The sequence below is a fragment of the Hydra vulgaris genome, chromosome 12 (genome assembly GCF_038396675.1).
Source record: "Hydra vulgaris chromosome 12, alternate assembly HydraT2T_AEP".
Taxonomy (NCBI): Eukaryota; Metazoa; Cnidaria; class Hydrozoa; order Anthoathecata; family Hydridae; genus Hydra; species Hydra vulgaris.
The window spans coordinates 72,364,897-72,384,011 of NC_088931.1; the positions used below are offsets into that span (position 1 = coordinate 72,364,897).

At 27.9% G+C, this 19,115-nt stretch overlaps 2 protein-coding genes and 1 long non-coding RNA gene across 4 annotated transcripts in view; 1 reads left to right on the forward strand and 2 right to left on the reverse strand.

Annotated features, from left to right (window-relative positions):
- Positions 1-623: 623 nt before the first annotated feature.
- On the reverse strand, positions 624-1,097 carry LOC136088313 (zinc finger MYM-type protein 1-like). Its single transcript, XM_065812008.1, has one exon. The coding sequence runs from the start codon at positions 1,095-1,097 to the stop codon at positions 624-626; it is 474 nt and encodes a 157-aa protein (XP_065668080.1).
- Positions 1,098-5,564: 4,467 nt separating this feature from the next.
- Positions 5,565-14,634, reverse strand: LOC136088993 (uncharacterized). Its single transcript, XR_010642683.1, has 4 exons — positions 14,518-14,634; positions 7,997-11,343; positions 7,859-7,927; positions 5,565-5,745 (listed from the first exon to the last, which is right to left on the reverse strand). It is a non-coding gene; the product is annotated as an uncharacterized LOC136088993 (long non-coding RNA).
- Positions 14,635-16,700: 2,066 nt separating this feature from the next.
- Positions 16,701-19,115, forward strand: part of LOC100215393 (nucleoporin p58/p45) — a 35,447-nt gene continuing 33,032 nt past the window's right edge. The window contains exon 1 of one of the 2 annotated variants that reach the window (XM_065814347.1): positions 16,701-16,941. The gene's annotated coding sequence lies outside the window, so the exon portion shown is untranslated. Of the gene's footprint in view, positions 16,978-19,115 lie in introns of both variants that reach the window. The other variant, XM_065814346.1, reaches the window with a different exon arrangement.

Here is a 19,115-nt window from a genome sequence, read left to right on the forward strand (position 1 = left end):
TTCCACTTAAATTATCAAAATGTCTCGCATATTTGGATTGCCTCTTAACCTTAAATGTTGGTTTTATTTTCCACTTACAGCAAATAGTAACAGCCTCTAATTTAAATAAATCGTATTTTGATCTAAAATCTTTTAACTTGAATTTCAGTGTACCAAATAACGTGGCCGCTTCGTATAGATCTATGTACTTTTTTTGTAAGTTTTTTGAAGCATAATTTTCATTCGTTAATATGTGATACATAATGACGCAAATAAAAACAAATTCAAAGTTTGATATTTTGTCCCTTAATTTTAGAGCTTCAGTTTGTTCTACTCTTTTCGAATATTTTAAAGAAACTTCAGTTAAAGTTTTAACAATATCTAAAAAGCGTAACTTTATAACTAATAAAGAATTAATTCTTGAAGACCATCTTGTTGGGTTTAATTTGTTTAATGCTACTTCCGACTCCCCGCTAAAATTTGATAGCAAACCCCGTCTTTTAATACTGTTGCCAAAAAAGGAGTAAATTTCTTGTAAAATTATAAAAAAATTGTTTACTTCTCTACAACTAGAAACAGCGTCATTTATAACCAGGTTTAAATTGTGAATCGCACAATGAACATATTGTGCAGATGGCTGAATATTATTTATTTTTTCTGAACTCCGTTATAAATGCCCTCATCGCGTTAGCTTGGTCATATCCTTGACCACGGCACTTTTTTAAATCTATTCCTTTATTTTCAAGCAATAATAACAATTGATTGGTTAAACCTACAGCCGAATGATCCTTTATTTCAGAAAAACCCAAAAATGTTTCTTTAATCTCTAATTGACAGGGTTGAGTGTCCTGTTTGCGAATAATGTGAACGTATCGAAAATTTAAACTTAATTGTTCTTTTCTAGATACATCTTGAGTTGTGTCAGCTATAATAGAAAAAAAGGCAGATTCATTTATTTCGAATAATAATGTTTTTTCTAAATTTTGGCTTAAACATTGAATCACTTTATTTTGGATTGCTGAACTAAGATATTTTATAGTGTCTTTAGGCTTATTGAGTACTTGTTTCATTGTATCGTCGTACTTTGACTCCCGTACGCCATTGGTTATTTTTATCATTTGAAAATAACCAACATGGTTCACAATATGCTGAGTCTAGAATTTTGGAATAACAGAGCCAAAATCGCTGTGTTCGACCAAATTTATATGCACAATAATAATAATTTGTGGAAAAATGTCTAAAATTTTGTTAAGGATCTTTTTTAAATGGTCCTTGTGGTTTGCATCTTTCAAAGGAAATAATAAATCTTTTTGTGCTATCATCAAGAAATTTTCCTTTAAAATATCCCATATCTATTGTTAATGTATTTAATTCCTGAAATATATTCGGTTCTGGATCTGTTTCTTCACTTCGCATTGCAGTGGTAAGATTTTTAGGATTTGCGAAAATATATGCATTACTTTTATAACGAGATTCATTATGATCTTTCAAAATTTCCTTGTGTTTTAAGTTAATTGAAACAGATAACATTTCTTCTTGTTGGGTTGCTTGAGAAGTACTAGTAACGACATTGATATTTTTATCTGCAACTTCTTCACTGGGTTTCTGTTCTACTGATGAAAAAAATAAGGATATCTTTTTATTGTTTTTACGTAATCTATCAACAGCCTCCTTTTTTAATTTCCTTTTTCTGGCTCCACTCATATAAGTTATTTTTGAGTCCATGCTATTGTAAGAAGAATATTTTATTAGAACAATTATATCTATGTATTAACCCTATATATATAGTTATATATAGCTAAATATTTTTGAATAAATAATAGCCTTGATTTGTATTTATTCTTTAGTTCGTATTTTGATTCCACCCTTTTAATTTTATATCAAATATGTACACATAATTTGTGTTTCTTTGTTAATTTGTACTATTTTCGTACTATAACAAAACCTAGTGCGTACTCAACACAAAAACATGGTTCAACCTGTATCGCGTTTATATACATTTTTTATTTAAAAATTCAAGATCTTAGTAATTAATTTATATAGGATATTTTAAATAGCTTGAATAAAATTGCAAGATTTTTTTAACAAGCAGTTAAAAAATATTACCAATATTATAAATATAACTAATTTATTACCTATTAGCTAAACATTTTGATAACTCAACTTATTGTAATGAAAATTATAATTTTATGACTTTTTTACTGCTTTGCATGAATGCATATAAATAGAAAACAGTGGCGGATTTACCATATGCGAGGCCATAGGCAAGTTTTCTATTATATTAGTTGAGTTTTTAATTCTTGTGTTCTATTGTGTTTTGGATATTTATTAGAACGTAACGAAGCAAAAAACGCACATAGGTTTTAAATGCACATTAAGTATTTTTTTTTATTTTGGATGAAGATGCACTAATAAGACTACTCAAAATGCGATACCATTTATTTTTTTCGCAGATTTTAGGAGGATCGATTACATTGACTTAAAACTTAACCTTTCTGACTTTTAAAGACGCAAACTCATCAATTAAATCAGAACAGTCCAAGGACCGACTTATTTTATTTTCAATGGAAATTAAAGCTAATGCAGATAAGCGGTCTTGACCCATAGTGGTCAAGAAACGTAGATAGTTTTTTATGAGTTTTAATTTGGAAAATGACCTCTCTGCGCTTGCCACTGAAATAGGGGAAGTTAGTAAAATTCGTAGGGCAATAAATAAATTTGGAAAAATTTCGATTAAAGAATTTGCCGTAATATTCTTCAAAACTTCCAGTGCATCTTTTGATTCCGCCAAAGCTTCCATTCTTAAAAATGTATTTATTTCCTAGTATAACTCTTCATGGTTCACGTCCGATTCTTCTGTACTAGGATTTCTCAGTGATATTTCTAAATTTTTACAATCATTCAATAATTCATTTGCATCTAAACTTCGCATTTTTTCGGTACGGGTTAAAAAACCTAATATTTTGTTGTATGAATCAAGCATTTTGAATCTTTCATTTAAGCTTACTAATGCAAGATCAATTATTGCATTAAAAAAAATCTACTTTATATTTAGACTTTCCATTTAGAGGTGTATCAGTTCCTTCATATTCAAAAAAACGTCGTTTTCGGCTAAGCCGCACTTGAGGGAATACTGGCTCAGTACCTAATTTTATAGCTATTTCTTCAGATTTTTTAATAATCGCTTCAAATGATTCATCACTTCTGAATGATTCTAAAAAAATTTTCGTAGTTTCCACCAATTTTATCATAATAGAAATATCTGCCGAGGGATTCTGCATAACTTTACTTACTTTGTTAATTTCAAACAATAAATCATGCCAAATTGTAAGTGAAAGTATAAACTGATATGAGGATATCTCATTTGCAAGACCGTTAGCTTCAGAAACAGCAACTCCAATTGAACTTGAATCTGCAACTTCGTATAAAGCTTCTATAATTTGAACCAAATTATCTTTTACAACTTTTATACTATTTATACGGCTTTCCCAACGCGTATCTGATAATGATTTAACAGTCATTTTACAAACACTTTGCAGTATGTCCCATCGAACGGTTGATGCAGCAAAAAATGTAAAAATTCGTTGAACAGTACCAAAAAAGTTAATTGTAATTGATACTGATTTCGCAGCATCACATATCATTAGATTAAATGTGTGGTTAGCACATGGAACGTAAAGAGCTCTGGGATTTTTTTCTTTGATTAAAGCTTGAACCCCTTTGTATTGCCCTCGCATGTTAGCACCATTACCATACGATTGCCCGCGACAATTCATTAGATCCAAATTATACTCAGCTAATAAATTTTAAAAAGTTTCAACTAAACCTGAACCAGTGCTATCAGTTATGTGAAAAAAACCACAAAAAAATTCTTCAATTTGTACTTCTTCCTGATTAATTTTAACGCATCTCAAAAGAATTGAAAGCTGTTCCTTATGACTTACATCAGGAGTGCAATCCATGATAACAGAAAAATATTTTGATGACTGTACAGAAGATACGATAGTTTTCAGTATTCTTCTCGCAACCTTAACTTAAGCAACAGCAACTTACTTGTACTAAGAAAAAAAAAAATGCGAGGCCACCTGAGCGCGAGGCCACCGGCAAATGCCTGCTTTGCCTGTGCTTAATACCGCCGCTGATAGAAAAGCACTTACCTTCTAAATATAATTATATTTAATAATTTATACTTAATTTTCCACTTTAAAATCACCTGACTTATCGACAAATACTAAAGTACTAAATTATATCAGTGGTATTTCTATAATTAGACAACGTTACTATTCGCTAATGTTTACTAACATTCAATAGAAATTCTAAAATGGATTTGCTATTGAAGTTAAATTCTGAAATAGAATTTCTATTGAAATTTAATTCTCCGATAAAACTTTTATTAAAACTAAACCTATTATAGAATTTCTATTGAAATTAAATTCTATAATAAAATTTTTATTGAAATTAAATTCTATAATAGAATTTCTATTGAAATTAAGTTCTATGATAAAGTTCCAATTGTTAAAAAATTATCTGTGTTTCATTTAAGAATACGTGAAAAATCTTCGCGGGGCCCTCTAAGCTCCGGGGCCCTACCGCCTTGCGGGGCTGTGCTCCCCCTAGTTACGCCACTGATATATATATATATATATATATATATATATATATATATATATATATATATATATATATATATATATATATATATATATATATATATATACATATATATATATATATATATATATATATATATATATATATATATATATATATATATATATATATATTATATATATATATATATATATATATATATATACAGTAGCGTGCAAAAGTAACCGGACGAGAGCATAACTTGAGATAACTTTTGAATGATAAGTCCAATTTCTTTCAAATTTTTACTGAAATGTCAAAAAATTGATTACAAATCTAAAAACAAATAAATTTTTACTAAATCTAAGTAATCTAATCTTAAAAATTCATTTAATTAAAACTTCCGCTGCAAAAGTATCCGTACCCAGTGAAAAAGTGCACATGGGATACGGGTGGATTTTTTCCATATGTAACCCATGTGGGGATTATTATTTTGTCCCACGTGGGTTTCATATGGTAAATCCCACATGGATTCCATATGGTAAATCCCATATGGGATACGCGTGGGTTTTTACCATATGTAACCCATATGGGGATTATTATTTTGCCTGGGTTGCCACATAAAACATGGGTTTTATGTGGTAAATCCTACATGGGATATAGGCGGAAAATACTACATGTTATAGATCTTAAATGCCACATATTTTAATCCAAATAGCATAAAAGTAGTCAATACCAGACAAATGAAAGTCTGAATGCTTCTATAATAATTTTTAAAAATCCTTCAATTTAAAAATTACTTAATTAGTAATTTAAAATTAATCATCGAAGCTTTCAGAGAGCCTTAACTTAATCTGGTATTTGCTACTTTATCCCATTTGGGATTCAAAATGTGTAGCATTTTTCATCTTTTACATGTGATGTTTTCCACCTTTAACCTATGTGGAATTTACCATAAACTATTATAACGAAATTTTATAGAATTAAAAAACGTGTTACAAAATGAATTTATTTTTAATTAAATGCTATTAATGAATACATTCAAAATATATATTGAAAATATTATTTTTTCTTTTGCGATTTTCACGCCGTCTTTTGTTGATTGAATTAAGTAAATCGCTTCGGCTTGCATAGTACCAAAGTTTTTAGTATTTTCTAACTTTCTTTAAACATTTTCTAAAAAAATATATATATATATACTTATAAATAAATACAATATATATATATATATATATATATATATATATATATATATATATATATATATATATATATATAAATATATATATATATATATATATATATATATAGAGAGAGAGAGAGAGAGAGTATTGTGAAAAAGTTAAGAACCACAAAAAAAACAAATCACAATTTATTTTTATTTTTAAATTTTTTTTTAACCGAATATATTTTTCTGGTAAAAAGAATAATAATAATAAATTTTAGAAAATAGACAAACAAAATAAAAAATAATAATAGTGATAAAAACTTTTAAACAAATATAAAAAATGTATTTAAAGTTTTATAGGTAATATTTATTTTAAAAAAATTGTGAAAAAGTTAAGAACCACAGAATAAAAAACGATAATTTTTACCACCAAATACCGCGTAATTCTACCATGAATTTTTAAGCACTCATTTATACGATTTGGCATTGAGTCTATTAAATTCTCTAAAATATGTTTGGGAACATTTCCAAGTATTGCTGGTAAAATATTGCGCAACTCCTCAAGGCTCCTTGGTGCTTTCTTGGCAATCTCTTTATCAAGCCAACTCCGAAGATTTTCAATGCAATTTAGATCTGGGCTATTTGGTGGCCAAGTTAGACGCTCAATATTTTTACTTTCGAACCATTCAGAGACAATTTTAGCCCTGTGACGTGGTGCATTGTCTTGCTGAAAAATGAACGGAACGCTTTGCTCAAGTGCATCAATTGACGGTAACAAGTTGTTATTTAAAATATCGACATAATAAGTAGAGTTGAGTTGACCATCAAATAATTTAAACATACCGAGACCATAATATGTCATGCAGCACCATATTCCAACCGACCCACTACCTTGTTTTGTTCTTTGAACGATGCAATTGTGATTATATTTTTCTGAAGGCTGCCTGCGAATCATAATTCGGTTTTTTCGGTTATCAACCTCGATATTCATCTCATCACTGAACATTACTGTCCTCCATTTTTGTTTAGACCATTCTTTGACGCTTTGGCAAAATTCTTTTCGCTTTTTTATATGTCGTTTGGTAAGTTGCGGTTTTAATACAGCTTTTTTCCATAACATATTGTTAGCTAATAGTTTCCTACGCACAAGTGATGCCGAGGCTTGACGTCCATTTGAAAGCTTCCATTCCCTTCTTAATTCATGCGACGGCATGGTTCGATTTTTCTTTGCCAACCTGATTAAAAGGCGATCATCATTGGGTGTCGTCAAACGCGGTCTTCCAGAACGATGGCGATCAACGTAAGATTTCGTCTCTTTGAATCTTTTGATGATTGTTAGCACCGAACTATGTGATCGCTTTACTATTCTTCCAATTTCGCGAGCGGATTTACCTTCCTGGTGAAAATGCACCACTTTTACACGATTTTCATAGGTAATAGCTTTTCTGCTCATTTTTTCAAAAGGAAAGAATTTTTTTTTGTTTGAAATTAAATACTTTTTTTAAAAGTATTTAAAAAAATTAATTTTTTTCAAATGTTTTTATTGGTTCTTTGGTAATAACTCAGGTCATTAAAAGAATATTTTAAAAAAAAGGGAAATATAATTTTAAAAAGACGTTTCCGCCGCATTTAGCACAAAAAATTCTTTGTGGTTCTTAACTTTTTCACAAAAAAAATATAAAAAAAATTAACACATAATATTTAATCCTTATTTTTTATAGCATTAATTAACTAACTTACAAAAAAAAAAATTTTTTCTTTTTTCTCATGCTATATTTAATGTTTGAAAAAAAAAGACTATATTATTATCTATAGAATAAAAATTAATTAAATTTAATTGAAAAAAAAATTTTTTTTTATTTAGTGGTTCTTAACTTTTTCACAATACTGTATGTATATATATGTATATATATATATATATATATATATATATATATATATATATATATATATAAAGAGAGAGAGAGAGAGAGAGAGAGAGAGAGAGAGAGAGAGAGAGAGAGAGAGAGAGCAATTTTAATAAGGAACCTTATTAGTCGAACAATTTTAATTATTAGCCAGGTTGAAGTCATTAATGACTACAATATTTCACAAATAATTATTTCCTAATTTATTACTTACAATGACTACCGTATCATGGGTAATTGAACACATATTATGCATAATGAGCTTGAACCCATGAGGAGAATCCTGAAAAAAAGTGATCAATTAGGATAAGTAGTTAAACAAAAAAACAAAAACAAAAATGTAAAAACCTACTTTTTCAATGATGTAGACGTTGGGTGCAATAGCCACTGGATGCAAAAGTATCTTTACTTTTTCGTCACACACACGGCCTTCTATAATCTACAGGCCTTGACATCGCGCAAATTGCCGTAAAAACTGAACGCCGATTAAACTTTCACTTTTACTTATATTAATATATTTTTATATTAGGTAGGGTAAAGACGGAAATATAAAAAGAAAATCCAAAAATTGTTAAAAGATAATCATATTTTTCGTATTTCAAATTTCATTAAGAATATTTATGTAATATTAAATAGTATCAATAACAAGCAAAACCATAACAAAGTATATATCTATATATTTGAAAGATAACTGTATTTTTAATTTTTTTTGCTAAAAATGGTAACAAAAATCACCAACAATAAAAAACACCAACAAAAGTTGATTCAAGCAAAAAAAAAGTTTTATCAATATATCTCAACAGGGTAAATATTTACAAATCCAAACATATTGAGAGACATATAGGCTAATGAGAAAATAAAAAACATAACAAGTAAATAGCATAATAAATTACAAAACTAATTTTCACAAAAATTATGATAGCTTTAGTATTTTGGGAGTGGTAATTAGTGAGTAAGTCTTTAGCAGAATATTAGAATATACTCTGCATTGTTTTTATGTGATTTTAAATTTATATTTAGCAGCAATGAACTGAAACTGAATAACACAAAATGTTCTGCATAAAGGGTCAGTAGCAACTTGAAAAAAAAAAAAGCAAAATATTGACCATTGGACAAGAGTATCAGAAGGAATTTCAAGTCCGCCTCTGTTTAGGCTATACAGATAACTTCCATATTTATAATAATAATTGGTAGAATCATCATAAATTTTTATTTCGCTTTTTTGCACATAGCCAGCTATGTAAACTATAGCCATTAATGTAGATTTATTAGCTGAGCTTTCAAGATCATGTATATTATCCAGAAGTTCTTTTTCATCAGTAGAAATATCTCTAAAACATGTCACAAGTAAGACCATCGATACCATCAACAGGAATGTCAAGTTGTAATATCAATTTAGTATGTTGAATATTAATTTTTTCAATTACAGATTTAGCGTTTATAAAGTAAGTACCTCCAGATTCCTGTCAAAGCTTAGAAAAAGCTTTTTCAAGTGGATCTGTTGAAAACCAACCTAATAGGACATACTTTGCTCCATTACTCAACAAAGTTTTTATGAGATCAATAAAGCCATAACATGAATGCGCTATTGCATTGCTAGTATCTAGCGTAAGCTGTTTTACACGCTTACCAGTAGGTTTCATAAAATTTGACAGTTCAGCAATATCTCGTAGCAGTTGTAACTGTTGATCACCAACTGAGTGGATTTCTCCGCATAATTCATTTCTAAACCGAATGCCAGCACCAAGTGCTTTGACATTAACAGCATTCGAAAAAAAATTATTTTTTTTAATAAATATAGCAGTACCTTCAAATGCTTTATTTTCAATCTCTGGATGCGTTTTTAATGCAGCTACTGTTTCTTTGCAAAAAACAGACAAACAAAGCTTTACAGAATGTCTCTCTATTGGATTTGGATAAACTAATTTAGCTGTAAGTTTAGAGAGTTTAAAAAGACTATTGCACTCAGTTTTATATAAAGTTTCTAAATCACTCCATTTAGCCAAAGCCAGTTCTTTATTGTTCAAAAATTGAAGTTCGTCAGTCTTTTCTATCAACTAATTGTTTCGTATAGATTTTAAGAGATGCACATAATCATACAATAAATATATACCTGATGTTGTTAACCATTGTTTACTATCAACTGTTTTAAACACTCCAAAAAATCTTTGATTTACACGGTTACCATCAGTAATTATTACCAGTGTCTTACTATTTTCAATATTATTTATCGTATCAACAATTTGTTGACATTGAGCAAACTGAAATTCAGAGGAAAGATTTGCAACAGGTTGAGCTCTACATATAAATTCTGGACCTCCAAAAAGACATTTAATCATAAATGATAAAATTGTTTTAGCTAACTTTTCAGGGTAGTTTACTGCTTGACCAAACAAAGCACCTCTTTGGTAAAGTAATGAAGCTTTGACATCAGTTAGTAGTATGGAAGTTCTTTTCAATAGATTTAAATTCATAAAAATACTATTTATGAAACTTAGGTCCTCCATTGAGCTTATTTTTGAAGTCAATCGTGTTAAAGTCCTTATACTTGGCAACTTGTAGTCAATACACAAACAATCATATAAACTTCGTCGCATAGCAAAATACTCATATGCTCTACATATAATATCTGAAGTATATAAAACGTTACCAACATTACTTTTCCTCATAGCATTAAGGTGTTCGAATAGAATATTTGACCGAAGCGAACTTTCTTTATTTTTTAAAAATCTAACTGCTTCAAATAAAGCTGATTTTATTTTTATTAACTTTAATTTGTTTACAGCTAAAGATGAAATATTACAAGTTGTGCCATTATGGTTAGCTACAAATGAATATTAATTAAAAATTACAAAAATAAATAATGGAACACCAAGTTTGTACATTTTTGATTATATGTGTAAACTTTTTTTATTAAGCTGGAAAACAATATCATCGTTATTATCACTTAACAAAGATTGAATATCGTCAAATATAAGTTCATCCTCTTTTAGAAAATCATTTAACTCATCTGGGAAAATGCTTCGAAAACCGCTTGAAGTTACAGTTTTTCTAACTTTACTTGCTGGTGTGGCTAAACAACTACGGAATATTTATAAAAACAGATGGTGGGTTTTAAGGTCGTTGCTTCCCATATTTGCTTTCAAAAGGTGCTTCATTTGGCCAATGCAGTTGACATACTGCTGTATAGTCTGTAACAATAAAAGCAGTTCTTGGGATAGCTTCACTACATCTTTTTCTCTCCTCTAGATTCTTTGGGAATTTATAAATTGATATTTTTGTTGTAGTTGAGTATTGATATTTTTGTTGTAATTGTGATTGATATTGTAGTTGTAGTTGTATAAATTGATATTTTTGTTGTAGTTGAGATAGTTTGACTAGCAAAGAGGTACACAGCATTTTAAAGGCATTTTAATTATTAAAAAAACTTATTGTTAGTTTGACAATATTGTTACCTTACAATGTAACGCCTTGAACCTTACAACGTTATCGTATTGAAGTTGCGCTATCTAATTTATAAACAAATCAAATTTTAAAGATTTATTAAAAAAGCGCAAACACAAACTTTCGTCTAATGTTAAATGATGAAAATGTAAACACAGTATTAGGAATTGGCCTTCAGTTTAACAACTTTGTTGCGCGATGTCAAGGCCTGTTATTATAGAAGGCCGTGGTCACACATAATATAATATTCTGAAACTAATAAACAAACATCTAAATTTCTATAAGTAAACTTATTCTTTGATCATTGCCTTCATATCTCATCTTATTTTCATATCATAATCTATTATGGTATTATTTATATAACAAATCACAACAATATTATTAAATTTGTGATGTTCAAATATCATATGAACATTATCTAACATGTTCATATGATATTTGAATATAGTTCTTGAGTATATTATCTGCAAACAATCGACTGATGCAAGTTCAAATGTTGTCAAAAACCAAGCATGCATGCATGGTTTTTGACACACTGCAGTGTCCCACAAAGAAATGCTGGTTTGAAAGTCAAATTTTCTTTATCAAAAAAAAAAATTAAAATAGGGGGGAGATAGGGAGGTTTCTGTAACTTTTTTTAGGCTCCAAAACTTTTAACTTTATATATAATAAGGTTCATAAAACTTAAGGGACTTACGAAGTACATTGAGGAACAAAAACAGGATATTTACAGAAACTTTTCAATTTTTAATCTGGAGTACCACAGTGTAATTGGGAATAAAGTCTCTGGGTTCAGTATTCAAAGTAATATGATCTAATGTAATATATAAATTAAATAAAATGCTTTAAAATGCATGCAGTTAAACATATAACTCCTGATAGTTAACTATTTGTATAACTAGTTATACATAAAATTTATTATATATAACTTATTTTTTAAGGTTATGCTTGAACAAATTAGTACCAATTAATTCAAATTCAAGATTTAGTTCAAGTTCAAGTTCTTATTTGTTTATTGTTTTTTCACTATTTTATATTTATTTGTTCAAATTTGTTAACTAGTACTAATTCTTACTACAGTAAGAATATTTATCATTGTTGAACGTGATTTTATTAGTAACTTAATTTTACTTTCAACATATTTTGACAACACATTTTACATTTTAAATGATGACAGCTTTACTTTTCAATTGATGTTAAATTCATTACGTTTCAATAACTCAGATTGAACTTTAACTGAATTATTGTAAGCTTTGTAAGGGTTTATTGTATATCAAATGGTATTGTAAATAAAGTAAAAATAATATATATATATATATATATATATATATATATATATATATATATATATATATATATATATATATATATATATATATATATAGTATTTAGGCTATGGGATCATCCATAAATGATGCCAGTAGATAGAGGGGCAGTTTGAGTTTAACAATAATTGACAATGGGGAGGGGATGTTGAGAATTGAATTTTGAATTAAAAATTGAATTAAAAAAAAAGTAAATTATTTTATTTCAAAAAAAAAGTAAAACAATTTATGCTAGCTATGAGCAGGTTTTAAAGGTATTTACACCAACAATGTGGTCTAAAAACTTCTTGCTTTTGTTGCTTAAAACTGTTGAGGATCATAGGAAAAACAATTTAAATTCCAAAATTAGCTTGCTTATCTGAAAGATCAATTTATGTTTTTCTTTTTGCTTTTAGTACTGTTGAGAATAAATGTATAATTGAACCAGAAAAAAATTGATGGTATATGCATTTTTTATATTATATTAACAATTCAGATATACCATCATAATATGATAACAAAAACTGACATCATTTTCAATGGGAGATGGCAAAAAATTGACTGAGTTTGATAAAGGGTGAAGGTGTTCAATAAACCGGGTCATCATCTTACATCATTATGCATAGATGACCTATGATTTAGGTAAAATAAGTAATCAATTTGCCATATTTCTCTTTAGAAAGTGTAAGAAAAAAGCATTGTTATGCTGAGAACCTACCTTTTGAGCAAGCTTTGACCACCTATTTTATAAATTTGAGAGACAGAAGTGGAGGTGCGAATCCCAAAAGAACTAATAACAATGCTCTAAATTGATTTTAACTTTGTAGACTAACATTAAGATAGTATTTAGAAATAATAAATGAAGTTTACATGATTTTTATAATTTGTATTTATTTCCATTAATTATCAGTTGTCAGTCTCTATTTTATAAAATGAATTAAAAAACTATTTATTTATAGTATAATAATAATACATAAATACTAGTTTCCTAATGCTATTATCATCACAATGTTAATGGTATTCGTTTTAAAGTGAAATTTTGTATCAATTTTGTTGTTTTAATGTTATATATATATATACATATATATATATATATATATATATATATATATATATATATATATATATATATATATATATATATATATATATATATTATTTTTACTTTATTTACAACGCCATTTGATATATAACAAACCCCTACAAAGCTTACAATAATTCAATTAAAATTCAATCTGAGTTATTGAAACATAATAAATTTAACATCAATAGAAAAATAAAGCTGTCATCATTTAAAATGTAAAGGGTGTTGTCAAAATATGTTGAAAATAAAATTAAGTTACTAATAAAATCACATTCAACAATGATAAACATTCTCACTGTAGTAAGAAATAGTACTAATTGATAAATTTGAACAAATAAATACGAAATTAACAAAAACAATGAATAAATAAAAACTTTAACTTGAACTTTAACTAATTCTTGAATTTGAATTAATTGGTACTAACTTGTTCACGCATAACCTTAACAAATAAGTTTTTATAACAAATTATATGTATAAATAGTTATGCATATAGTTAACTATCAGGAATATAACTCGGAGTTATACATATAACTTATATGTACAACTATATGCATTTTAAAGCATATTATTTTATTTAAACATTACTTTAGATCATATTACTTTGAAAACTGGACCCAGAGGCTTTATTCCTAATAACACTGTGGTACTCCTGATTAAAAATTGAGTTTCTGTAAATATTCTGTTTTTGTTCCTCAATGTAGTTCGTAAGTCCCTTAAGTCTTAAGGACCTTATTATATCTAAAGTTAAAAGTTTTGGAGCATAAAAAAAGTTATAGAAACCCACTCCATGCTATTTTTTTCTTTATTTAATAAAAAAAATTGGGAATTCTTTGACTTTCAAACCTGCATTTCTTTGTGGGACACTGCAGTGTCCCATGCATGCAAGATTGGTTTTTGACAACATTTCAATTTGCATCAGTTAATTGTTTGCAAATAATATACTCAAGATCTATATTCAAATAACTATTATATTATCCTAATAATACGTCTATTTGCACAAATCTTAATCTTATTTCTATAAAGAAAGATAAACATACTTGCCTGCTATTCTCTATATTAATATAAAATATTTTCACGCAATATAAATGTAACGCAATGCAATTTAAAAATATCGATTTAAAAATTTTTTTCTTAGTTTTTTAAAATTAATTCCCATGCAAATCCCACAAGAAACCCACGTGGGATTTCCCATGTGTGTAAATACCATATGGTTACCACACGGAACCCACGTGGAACCCATGTGGGACGCGGTTTTTTTTTTCACTGGGTACAGAAAAAAAAAACTTGAATTAGATTTTTTTTTTAAACGTTTTTTAAATTGAAAATACTTTATTTTAAAGTAAATTGCTTAAGTATTTTGTTGGGAAGCCCTTCGCATTAATTAATGCTTGACAGTGACAAGGAATTGAGTCCACCAGCTTCATAATCACAATAACTTTGATTTTTCGCCATTCTTGTTTCAGAATATTTAATAAATCAAATTTACTTGCTAATTTTCAACCTGAAATTCGTCAATCTATGTGTTTCCATAGATGTTCAATAAAATTAAGGTCAGGACTTTGCTATGTCAATTCCATTAATTGAATTTTTTTGTTTTTTAAAAAGTCTTTTATAAGAGTTAAAGTGTCTTTTGAGTCATTATCCTGCTGAAATATCCATTCTCGAGCCCTGAAAAATGTTCCACGCAAAATGCTGCCTTGGTAAATGCTAAAATTAAAGAACTTTATAATGAAAAATGTGGTGTTGACACAATCAAATGTCTTTGAGGTCTGCAACTCTATTTGGAAGACGTCCTACAAAGAAACTTTTTATTTATATAAAGAATCGAAAAGCACGCTTAAGATTTGCTAATGAACATTTGATTTGGGCAAGAAAACATCGATTGAAAGTACTTTTTAGTGATGAATTTAAGTTTATGTTATTTGGATCTGACAATATTCGATATGTCCGTCGACCAAAAGGCCATAAAAACGATCCTAAATACTAATTACCAACAGTAAAGCACAGAAGTCGAAACGTTATGAACTGGGCTAACTTGAATAGAGATTGTATCGGTCCTATCCATTTGATTGATGACACAATGGACATAAATATATGTACAAATATATAGTGAAGAATGTTATGCTACCACATGCTAAAGACAAAATGCCTCGAGGAAGGATGTTTTAGAAGGACAATGACCCAAAGCACACTTCAACCCTTGTGAAAAACGTTTTTAAAACCAATGAAATTCGATTAATCGAATAACCTTAGCAAAGTCCTGACCTTAATTCTATTGAATGTCTATGTAACCTCATTGATCGACAAATTTCATGTCGAAAACTAACAAGTAAACGTGATTTATTGAATACTCTGAAAAAAGAATGGGAAAAATCAAAATTATTGTGATTATGAAGCTGGTGGACTCAATTCCTTGTCACTGTCAAGCATTAATTAATGCGAAGGGCTTCCCAACAAAATACTTAAGCAATTTACTTTAAAATAAAGTATTTTCAATTTAAAAAACGTTTAAAAAAAATCTAATTCAATTTTTTTTTTTCTGTACGGATACTTTTGCACGCGGGAATTTTAATTAAATGAACTTTTAAGATTAGATTACTTAGATTTAGTAAAAATTTATTTGTTTTTAGATTTGTAATCAATTTTTTGACATTTCAGTGAAAATTTGAAAGAAATTGGACTTTTCATTCAAAAGTTATCTCAAGTTATGCTCTTGTCCGGTTACTTTTGGACGCTACTGTATATATATGTGTGTGTGTGTATGTATATATAATGGCCCTGCGAATCACACATTCTCCGCATATGTAGAGTTATAAGAGATTAAAAAAATTGTTTGTTTTTAACTTGAACGTAAATCATCGATAACTCAGTGGTTTAGTGCGCTATCATCAGTGTCTTTTCTGAGGGTTCAAATTCACCCCTTAGCATGATACATTTTTATTTTTTTCAACTTTATATTAACAGCAAATTTAAATATAGCAAAAAAAAGTGATTGTTAAAATAAAAATTTAAAGTTTTCTTAATAGTATAAAGAGATTATGTACTATCGTTTCATATACCGCCCGCAGAGTCAGTTTATGCTAAAGACGTTTACGCATGCAGACGTTTGTTTACAGTTACACTTTTTTTAATTTTTTTTTATTTGCGTAATTTTAATGACATATTGTTATTAAATATATTTTTACACATCTGTATATAAATTTCATTTACCTCCTTATAAAAACGTGCCGAGAGACTCTTTCTTGCCAACACCCCATCTATAATGGCTGCCGGGAGTTCCGTGGGGTTTGAACCACAGATCTTTTGTTTCTGAAGCAAGTGCCCAACCACTACGCCACGGCTGCTCATGTTGTTGCAGATGTTTTGTGCTGAGAGAGAATTCCATACAGTTGTTGCAATGTTGTGTGTTATAGTCCTGGTTTTTAGTTTTAAAATGGATGCGAAAATCTGTTTACACGTAACACGGTACGTGATATGGCTTTGTTGTTCCTAATACACGAGGTTAGAATTATCTTGTTCAACCTTTTTAAAAAATTTGTGTTCTTGATTGTGTTATGTACCTCAAAAAAAATGTTTTTCTACTATATTGAGTTCTAAGTTATTATTAGGGATGTACTTATGTAAGGATTTCTAAAAGTTATGGAATATTGTGGTTGAAAAAGGAGTTGCTATCCAGTTTTTAGCAACAAACGAGCTTTTTTTTCATCAAAATATTACCTGCCTCTGAGAATAGTCTCATTTTTAATGTTTACTTATTTTTAAATAGTTAAAAAATATAGAATGCCTAAAACAGTAAATACTTCAACATTAATCTAAATGTAAAAATATAAAACAAAGAAATAATTTTAAATGTAAATATTATGCAGGTTTAAATTTTAATATATTATAGGTTATAAATATATTATGTAGCCACAATGCTGAGGTGCAGGCTTTCACAATCAAAAACTTCCAATCCGGTACACCTCTAGTTATAATCCTAAAGTTTTTAGTTTTTAAATCGTTTAACTCAAAACTCAAAAATTTGGAGGTAGAACAAGATAATTCCCAGACCTCGCGAAACGTATCTTGTCTTCGAAAATTGTATACTGCTTCTTCAATGAATAATAAATCATTTGACAATAACAGCCATGTAACTTATTTGAAAAACATGTGTAATTTATAGGAAAATAGTTAGCAAATTGTTACTCTTTTTTTGGAAGAAATTTATGTAAATGAAAAAAAGACTTATAAAGGAGGTTGTTTGACTGTTATGCAAAAAAAAAAAAAAAAAAAAACCTGATGAAAATATGAATATAATGCAAACATTTACAATTTGTTCTTTATTATCATTATACAATGATGTTGTAGCAAATGGTTCTTATAAAGAACACGACTGCTCTCTATACAAAAGGCAACATTATAGAAGTGGTTAAAATGATCAACAATTGCGGTTATAAAGCTTTTACTTTGATTTCAGACAATAATTAAATTAATAGAAACATTATTAGTGCTTTATGTGGAGGTGATTTTAGGCAATTTATTCAGCATTTTCGTGTTCTAGTTAAAAAATATTTTTTTATTTTATACAAAAAAATTTGTATCAAAAAGACACTGAGATAACTTATATTGAACTGATTCAATTCAAAACTGATTTGCATTTTTTCTTATTTGTTCGCAGGAAATTTTCAAACAAACTATTTGGAAGCACAAATTGAATCTCATTGACAGTTTTTGGTTAAAACCATCCTGCATTAATTCATTAACAGTTTTTTTCACTCTTTGGTATCTTTTGATATCTCCTCAATATGAACCTCAATATGAAAATTATATATAAATACATGTATAAATATATATATATATATATATATATATATATATATATATATATATATATATATAATTAGTAAAAAACACTTATCTAACTTTTATCTTCGACTTAAAGTTTCACCATTGCTGGATCATCAGGAAGAGTTCTCTTCAGGAATTCTTCTCATCAGGAAGAGAACTCTTCCTGATGATCCAGCAATGGTGAAACTTCAAGTCGAAGATAAAAGTTAGATAATTGTTTTTTACTAATTAATTATTGCTCTGTTCTTTAAGAACATTGAGCACTCTATTTGTAATATACACTAACATAATTTACATATATGTATATATATATATATATATATATATATATATATATATATATATATATATATATGTATATATATATATATATATATATATATATATATATATATATATATATATATATATATATATATATATATATATATATATATATGTATGTATATAAATATATATATGTATGTATGTATGTATGTATGTATGTATGTATGTATGTATGTATGTATGTATGTATGTATGTATGTATGTATGTATGTATGTATGTATGTATGTATGTATGTATGTATGTATGTATGTATGTATGTATGTATGTATGTATGTATGTATGTATGTATGTATGTATGTATGTATGTATGTATGTATGTATGTATGTATGTATGTATGTATGTATGTATGTATGTATGTATGTATGTATGTATATTTATATAGGCAAGGCCGCCGAGAGGGACAGCAACCCCGATTCGCGCTCTTATTAGGACCTCTTTCTTTTTTTTTTTTTTCTTTTTTAGGTACCTTATTTTCATTTAGCG

Bases quoted from the DNA above. Each gene is read 5' to 3' on its own strand.
- LOC136088313 (XM_065812008.1), bottom strand. From the start codon at position 1,097: ATGATAAAAATAACCAATGGCGTACGGGAGTCAAAGTACGACGATACA.